Here is a 9,292-nt window from a genome sequence, read left to right as displayed (position 1 = left end):
GTGCATGCACACGAAAGCTCATACCAAGAACTAACTTAGTTGGTCTTTAAGGTGCTACTGGAAGGAACTTTTTTTGTTTTGACTATGGCAGACCAACACGGCTACCTATCTGTAACTGGTCTCTGGGAGACAGACGGGTGCCAACCGTTGTGGAAGGCAGAAACGAAATAGCGCCTGAAGAAACCAGGAAGTTGCACCTCCCTATAATGGAGTCACCCCTCTACATTTTAGTTTTTTTTTCATTGAAAGATCTATGCGTAGAAGAGCGAACGGGAGCTTCCTATTGGCCCGGCCGCCTTGGCCCCGCCTCAATCCCCGGGCCCGGCCATCTCGCTGGGCGGCTCGCGCTGCGCTCGCTGCTGTTGCTGCTGCTGCTTCACTGCGCGGTGCAAAGCGGAGCGGAAGGCGAGGGTGGAGGAGCCGCAAGGGGAGTGCAAGATGAGCGAGCTCCGGCAGAGGCTGGGCCGGGACGCCGACGGGCAGCAGCAGGACTCGGAGGGGAAGGTGAGCGGGCGGCGGCAGTGGGTGGGACGCGCTTCGGCATAGGATCCCGGCCGCGCACGGCGCCGCTTGCACAGCTTGCACGAGTAGCCTCCGGGGGTGCAGCGCTGACGCGTGTCTCGTGGGAAGGGGGGGAGCTATCCCCTCGCGAAGGGGGCGCTGCTCCGGCTTCCTATTGTTGCAATGCTGAGGAGTTGTTTTGTAACGAGGAGGGCCGGGGATCCTTCCTTCCTGCCCGCTTCTCCCCTCGGGAATGCTTATCAGTTTAAAAATAACGTGCGTAGGATAACGGATGCTTTAGCCTTCATCGTGCGTTCAGCAGCTTCCGAGATCGGTGCCCCCGGGGATGGGGGAGGGCCGTGCAAACAGGCGTGCCTTCGGTTTGGCGGAGCTGCTGTGCAATGTGACAAACGCCAAGCCCCTTGGAAGCTGCTGCTCTCGCCAAACTTGTGTCAAGGCCTCGAAGAAAACTTGATGATTATATATACAGTATGTGTGTGTGTGTATACTGTATATATGTGCATGCAAAAGTGGTCTGAATTTTTCCTTGTTTCCGCCACCCCAGGAGCTTCTCTGTTTACAGTTTATGAGGGCTAGAAACATGGAGAGCTCAGATGCACATTGTTCCATTTTGAGATGAAGTTTTCATGCCACATGCCATGAACCAATGCAATATATTGGGAAATTTAAATGTCTGAGCAGCGTGTGGTCATCTGTGTGTTTTGCTCAACATTTGCCGTGCGTTCAGTTCCCATTTCTAACCTGTTCATGGTTTAAATGGTTTTTGAGGGCAAGGTTTTTGAGGGCAAGGTGATATATAAACACAATATATGTATACACTCCATGTTTCCCAGGGCCTAGTCCAGCACTCTTAAGCACTCTTAAGCACTACTGGTTGTTGTTTTTCCCCCCAATGCAAAATTACAACAAAAATTACAAACATTGAATCCAAAATAAAACTATACAAACAAGAAAGAAAAACGAAACACAAAAAGGAAAAAAAAACACAAGAAAAACACACATCTACAAACATTACTGTTTTTATATTGAGTCAGACTTCCAGCGCAATATCATCTACACCGCCAGTTCTCAAACTCCACGGTTTCAGAAACCACTCACTGAATATTTGTTCCCTTCACTGCTGGCATCATGGCCTAAAAGTGCCATTTTTGGGAGAGTCACAGACTCTAGAGCTGGTTGCTAGGAAGTGCCCCTTTTAAATGGTTGGCCTTTGGCAGTGGCGGGGAAACATCACCAGCGCCATACTATGAAAATTATGGCCCCAAACTGGGAGATGGTTAGCGTATTTAGTAATCTGGTCTGGTGAAGGTGGCTTTTATGTCAGTCGTCAGGAAAACACATCAACTGTAGGGCCAAGCAGAGATGTTCCTGACAGACCCACACCGTTTTCGTGGCCTAAATGGAAATCCTGGGCCTGTTTAAGAAACCTGTTTATGAAACACCTCAGCTTTCTAAAGATGGCTTACAGCCCTGCTCTAGATGCTCTAGTCCAGTTTGAAAAGTGTGACTCCAAGAACTGGCCTTGCTCTTTCAGGTTTGAGAGGCTTGCCTGGAGATGCTCTAGTGTACAGCGGTACCTCGGTTTAAGAACAGTCCGGTTTAAGAATGATTTGGTTCACAAACTCCACAAAACCAGAAGTAGTGTCCCGGTTTGTGAACTTTACCTCGGTCTAAGAACAGAATCCGAACGGTGGAAGGACACTGGTGGCACGAGGCCTCATTAGGGAAAACATGCCTTGATTTAAGAACGGTTTTGGTTTAAGAATGGACTTCCGGAACAGATTAAGTTGGGGTTGTTGCGTTTTTTTACCACTGAGGCTGCATACCTTTAAAGCGCGCGGGCACACACACACACATACACACACACACTCTGCAGCCGCAAGGAATTCTGGGCACTGTAGTTTGCTAAGGGTTGCTGGGAATAGTAGCTCTGCTCACAATTCTCCGAGGGAAAGAATGTGATGTAAAAGTTATCGTGTGATTGCAGCCTGAGCCAGAGGCCTCCCTTCCCTGCAGTCCGATGAAGAGTAATCTATACTGATTGCCGTGATTTACAGTGGTACCTCGGGTTACATATGCTTCAGGTTACATATGCTTCAGGTTACAGACTCCGCTAGCCCAGAAATAGTGCTTCAGGTTAAGAACTTTGCTTCAGGATGAGAACAGAAACCGTGCTCTGGCAGTGCGGCGGCAGCAGGAGGCCCCATTAGCTAAAGTGGTGCTTCAGGTTAAGGACAGTTTCAGGTTAAGAACAGACCTCCGGAATGAATTAAGTACTTAACCCAAGGTACCACTGTATTCAGAGTAAACATGCGTAGGACTGGACATAATGGGTTGTATCCAGTGCTAGTCCTACTCAGAATAGACCTGCTGAAGTTAGTGGACGTGACTGAGTTTATGTTCAGTGGTTTCGAGTTGCCTACTCTGAGTAGGACTAGTGTTGGATACCAGCCTGTGTCTTGATTCCTCCCCTGGCTGGGGATGCTCTTTGCTCAAGGCCGGTCTTACCTGCAGTGTTGCAAGTAACCCAACTGCACCAGTGCAGCCAGGAAGTGTGTGATCCCGAGCAAGCAATGAGGGGCATAGGAAAAGCAGTGGTATTATTTATGACTATTTATTGCCTTTATATCCCTCCTTTTCCATCCACGGTTCTCAAGGTGGCATATGTAGTTCTCCCCCTTGTCAGTTAATCACCACAACAACCCTGTGAGGTAGGTTGGGCTGAGAGGCAGTGACTGGCCCAAGGTCACCCAGGGAGCTTCATGGCTCAGTGGGGATTTGAACCCAGGTCTCCCAGATCCTAGCCTGATACTCTAACCACTGCACCATACTGCCATTCAGCATCTAATTAACAATGCCATGATTGGGAGACGCACACATGAACCATTTAACCCACAAAAGGGGGCGTGCTGGGACCTCAAAAGCGCCACACAGCTTGCAGGAAGGCCTTGGGTAGCTCATTCACCACCTTCTGGCTTTTTTTCTCACCTAGTGCTGTTCAGGTGAACAAGAATCCTGGCGCCTGGCGCCTCTGGGAATGAAAGGGAGACCGTGTGAAATGTTGGTTAACAATGAATTTCTGCAAACATTTTCAGGTCTGAGGTGCCTCATCTTTCCCAAACTCTGTTGTGAATCTTATAAGAGCGAACAGAAGCCGAACATCAACTTGCTTATCTTTAAGAAAAGCGTTTCTGGTTCAATTTAAGGTCTGGTGCAAGAGACTGCTGCTGCTCTGGTACAGTGTGGTGTCCAGAACACAGATGTATGCTGGTGTCTGCCCAGAGCAGTGAGGCCACAGCTAGAGCAACCACAGGATTCAACCAGGGCTGGTTTGAGGGCAAGCTGTCTGTTTGCACTGGGCTCTCCTCTGTTCAGGGGAGCGAGCTCAGTGCCTGGTGATCTTAGAGGTGCTGCTTTTGAAATGCAACTCTGCGCCTCCTCCCTGCCGGCCTGATCGAAGGCTGAGTAACAGTTGGAAGTTATATTCCAGCCTTCATGCAGTGCAGAGTTAAGATATAGAAGTCTCCCCAATGGGAGGCAGTGATGGCACCAACCCAATATTGTTTTAAAAGAGGATTGGACAAATTCATGACGAGAGGGCTATTGATGACTACTAACCATGATTGAATCCCCGTGACGGGGTGAGCTCCCGTTGCTCAGTCCCTGCTCCTGCCAACCTAGCAATTCGAAAGCACATCAAAGTGCAAGTAGATAAATAGGTACCACTCTGGCGGGTGTTTCCATGCGCTGTTCTGGTTTTGCTAGAAGCGGTTTAGTCATGCTGGCCACATGACCCGGAAGCTGTACGCCGGCTCCCTCGGCCAGTAAAGCGAGATGAGCACCGCAACCCCAGAGTCGGCCACGACTGGACCTAATGGTCAGGGGTCCCTTTACCTTTAACCACGATCGCTATGGTCTGTCTCCACAGTCAGAGGCAGCAGTGCTTCTCAACAGCAGTTGCTGGAAACCACAGGAGGCAAGAGTTGTGTTTTTGGGTTTCCCACTGAGGCATCTGATTGGCCACTGTGAGAATAGGATGCTGGTCTGAACGGGTCGTTGTCCTGATCCAACTTCCTTGAGATATCAGTGGATACAGAAAGGAGCCATTGAAGGTGGAAAATCTGAAATCTGTGGTAGCTCAGGACGGAATAGCAAAAACAAGCTAAGCAAATGCATGGCTTATGCATTGTTAGTTTTAAGTTATTTTGGGTGAAGCTATGTCCTATAAAGGCCAGCTTTTTCTAACAGGAGGTCAGATGCTACATTACTCAAAGTTTGCAGCAGTCCGTCTTGAATAAAATCAACTGCCTGTAGCTGGCAAGCTAAATATTTCCCCCTTCTCTCTCTCTCTTTAAAAAGCATAGCAGTTTGTCCACAAACATACTGCAGGTTACTAACACCCAAGTAGGTGGAGGATCTGCACCAGAGATCCTTCCAGTTAAGTCAGGCTCAGCAACAGTAAAATTTTGCCAAAGCATTATAACTTAAATCATAGGGCATCAGTAAAGCAGTTATTTTAATTCCATCAGCTGGGAAACTGCTTTTTAATAAGAATAAAAAACAGACCTCTGGGTTGTATCCAAATGAATTTAGCTGTGTCTGTTAACTTAAGTGAGCTTACTCTGAGTAGGACTAGCATTGACCACCCCCCTTTAGTCTCTCTCTCCCTTTCCTTTAAAGAATAGCAATGATGAGCTCAAGTCAGCAAATGTTGAGTCATCATTTAACTTTGCACAAGCTGCCAAGTGCCAAAACTGGTCTTAGCAATGCCATCACGAGAAGATGTCACAGTAATATTGTTAATTGCCAGACTGTGTGATTTTATAAGCTGCATATGCGCACCTAAACTGGGAAACAAAACCCCTCTGCGCTTGCTAAAACCTATGCCCAAGTAAACATGTGTAGGACAGAGGCATAAAGGGATTTGAGTATCCTTTTCTGCAATTCCTGGCATGTCTTGGAGCCAGAGATTGTGAAGTAGCCAGCCCCACGTGACCCATAGGCTCAGGCCCACAACTTTACAGGCACTGGCTCCAACTGGGGCAGGGGGAGGACTAACATAAGACTGGTCTTAAAAGACCTACATTGGCTCCCAGTACATTTCCGAGCACAATTCAGAGTCTTGGTGCTGACCTTTAAAGCCCTAAACGGCCTCGGTCCTGTATACCTGAAGGAGCGTCTCCACCCCCATCGTTCTGCCCAGACACTGAGGTCCAGCGCCGAGGGCCTTCTGGCAGTTCCCTCACTGCGAGAAGCCAAGTTACAGGGAACCAGGCAGAGGGCCTTCTCAGTAGTGGCACCCGCCCTGTGGAATGCCCTCCCACCAGATGTCAAAGAGAAAAACAACTATTAGACTGTTAGAAGACATCTGAAGGCAGCCCTATTTAGGGAAGCTTTTAATGTTTGATGCATTACGGTATTTTAATATTTTGTTGGAAGCCGCCCAGAGTGGCTGGGGAAGCCCTGCCAGATGGGCAGGATATAAATAAATTATTGTTATTATTATTATTGTTGTTATTATTATTATTATTACTAATCATCCTCTCTTGGAATCCACCTGCCTTGAGGGACAACAGAGTCTTGGGCACGCTTCTTGCTCAGGGTTTAACAAATCTTGTTTTGCTCTAAGATTGGCTTACTCGGGTTCTGCCATTCTAATCTGCTTTGCGGCCAACTAAAATTAGCCAGGTTTAAACTGAAATAAGGATGACAACTTGCGAAAAGAAGTGTCCACGCTTTCAGCTTTTGTGCCTCTGTTTATGGGCTGGTGTGCACAGGATGTTTGGGGTCGGATGGGACACTTCAGAGGCGATATATGGAGTGCTCTGCGGCCGTTCATATTTGCTCCAAAAGGGTTCAAACCAGCACAGTGCCTTAAGGATTGTGCAAATTGCACTCTCGAAACCACAGGCTTTATGAAGCATTATGAGCAGGGTTTGGGGGTGAAAGTGTGGGTTCCACCAAGCCCTGCTGAGGCTTTGAGATGCCCCACTGACTACCTCCTTCCAAGGAGCCTGGTGTGAGTGCCAAGAAGGGCAGCTCCAGTAATTGCAGGAGCTTATCTTCTTGGGTACAGATTAGAATAGCTTGTCCTGTTCTTCCTGAAAGACGCACTCTGCGAAGGCAGCCGAGAGCAGAATCAGCCCACGTGGCTACAGATTGGCCATTAGTCCAGGCTGCAAATCCTAAGATTTTGGAATACGCGAGATGGTTGGCTTCAGGGCCCGGAAGACTGTTTCCCCGCACCAAAGACCTCTTGAGCTTGCACTTCTTCCCTGTGGGGCATCAGAAAACCTTTCCACCCATTGGTGGAGTGCTTGCACCCCATTAACATCTCCCCCTCCGGAGATCTGTTGGCTCTGCTTCACGCTGGTGTCTCCTTGTCCTTGCAGCTGGGTAAAGGCAAACAGGACAATGCATACACACCCTAGACAGGCTCTGGAGTCTCCCCATGGAAATGGCACAGAATATATTTCTCCAGGGGAACAGCAGCTCAGCAGACTTGGGCTTCAAGGACCCTGAGGCAGGAGACCCTTTGGGGGTGGGAGCTATTCCTCTTGCTCCCTTTACAGCTCTGTGCACGGACTCACTGGTGGGGTGGATTTCTGTAGTAACAGCACCCTCCACATTCAAGGCACGTCTTCTGGCCACAAGCCCCCCTCCCTCCTTGCCAAACCCTGACAGGGAGCTTAGAAGAGGAGGGGAGGAAGAGACAAGGTTAATGAGGGTTGCAAACAGAGTTACTTGTCCGGAGACTTATTTTAATCTGAGGATGCAGGGAGAGGCTCTCAGCGGGCTTTTAAATCTTCATACTTCTTTGCAAGGTTGCTGTAAACCGCTTTGCTCTTCAGACATGTTCTATGTATGTAATTACAAGGGACACGGGTGGCGCTTTGCGTTAAACCACAGAGCCTAGGGCTTCCTGATCGGAAGGTTGGCAGTTTGAATCCCCACAATGGGGTGAGCTCCCGTTGCTCGGTCCCTGCTCCTGCCCACCTAGCAGTTCGAAAACAAATCAAAGTGCAAGTAGATAAATAGGTACCACTCTGGCAGGAAGGTAAGCGGCGTTTCTGTGTGTTGCTCTGGTTTGCCAGAAGCGGCTTAGTCATGCTGGCCACATGATCCGGAAGCTGTACGCTGGATCCCTCGGCCAATAAAGCAAGATGAGCACCGCAACCCCAGAGTTGGCCACGACTGGACCTAATGGTCAGGGGTCCCTTTACCTTTATGTATGTAATCAACATGTTAGCTGCTGATAAAAAGGCCTTGGAAGCTGGTCGTTTCTCCTGATCTTTTCTCTCTTTGCAGCAGTCTGCATCTGCCCTTCTAGCTCAGACTTTCTGTTTAGCTTCTGCAGTCAGAATTGGTAAGGAACACGTTTCCTTTTAAGGGCTTGTGCTTTTGCTCCTGATCTTGTGTTTGTGAAAATAAAGCCAGGAGCTCGAGTCTTCCTTCCACTGTCCTTAAAGGCTACAGATGTCGTGAGTTTTTGCACACAATGAAAGGATGCCCGTCAGGCGTGGTGCAGCAAAAAATGGAAATGATTTTCTGTCTCTGTATGTCGTTCCCCCCCCCCCCCAGTTGTTAGACAAGGGGGTAGGTGGTAGTCGGAAACCAGATGTGGCCAGCCTGGGCATCCATGCAGCACTTGGCTTTTCCGTGGTCCTGGCTTGTTTGAAGCAGGCTTTCCAGAAAGGCTCTCTCTCTCTATTGGGGAAGGCTGCTTTAGATGGTGGTGATTTATTTAATTTTTGCTTTATTTATCACCTGCTTGTCGTTGAATATTTTCAATGGAAAACAAAGTAATAAAAATATACAGAAAAGCAACAATATATTTTAAAAAACCCACTTATAATATAAGGCAGTCCAATAAACAAGGAATTAACCATTCTGTCGTAAGGCGAACATACGTGGTGGTGATGTGCCTGTGTGGCAGTTCATAATCAAAGCTTCCAACGTGTCCAGAATTGAGTAACAGCTTTCAAAGGTCTACAGGATTGGCTTTTGAGTCGCTATACCCGTGCCTCTGATGAGATAAGCAAGTCACCGGGTTATCTTTTTTTTTGTTTTCTTTGAGCTGATGGGAACTGCCGTCCAAAAGGTTTGGCTGACCCGGGCACCCAGGGTGGCAAAGCCTGGCCTGTGGACATCTCTGAGCTGTTAAAAGGAGTGTGAGAGCTTGCAGTGCAATAAAAACACGCTGCTGGGAGAATAATAATAATAATAATAATAATAATAATAATAATAATAATAATAATAATATTTTATTTATACTTCACCCTCCCCAGCCAAGACTGGGCTCAGGGCTGCTAACAACCAATAATAAAAACAAGTTGATTAAAATACAATTTAAAAGATTAAGATACAACATTAAAACATTAGGATGCAGCCTCTTCACAGGAGGAGAAAGGAAAAATAAAGAGGGGGAGGGAATCAAACTGATTCTAAGCCCAAAGGCCAGGCGGAACAACTCTGTCTTACAGGCCCTGCGGAAAGAAATCAGATCCTGCAGGGCCCTGGTCTCATGAGGCAGAGCGTTCCACCAGGCTGGGGCCAGTGTTGAAAAGGCCCTGGCTCTGGTTGAGGCTAATCTGACTTCCTTAGGGCCAGAGACCTCTAGGGTGTTGCTATATATGGACCTTAAGGTCCTCCAGGGTGCATACCAGGAGAGGCAAATCTTCAGTATATTCTTCCTTAGTATAGCAATGAAAGCAGCCTCAGTATATCCATCTTGAAGCTGCTAGACTCAAGGTGCCCAGCATGATACTCC

General features: G+C 48.1%; 1 protein-coding gene across 1 annotated transcript in view; it reads left to right on the top strand.

Annotated features, from left to right (window-relative positions):
* The first annotated feature begins 309 nt into the window (after positions 1–309).
* CDS2 (CDP-diacylglycerol synthase 2) overlaps positions 310–9,292 on the top strand; it is a 43,143-nt gene continuing 34,160 nt past the window's right edge. Inside the window, exon 1 of the mRNA XM_081922561.1 lies at positions 310–504. Within this exon, the coding sequence (XP_081778687.1) occupies positions 439–504 (66 nt within the window). The 5' untranslated portion in view covers positions 310–438. The remainder of the gene's footprint in view (positions 505–9,292) is intronic.

The sequence above is a fragment of the Podarcis melisellensis genome, assembly GCF_964234715.1.
Source record: "Podarcis melisellensis genome assembly, chromosome: 8".
Taxonomy (NCBI): Eukaryota; Metazoa; Chordata; class Lepidosauria; order Squamata; family Lacertidae; genus Podarcis; species Podarcis melisellensis.
Note: the sequence above shows the minus strand (reverse complement) of the source record. Positions and strands in the feature narration are given on the sequence as shown.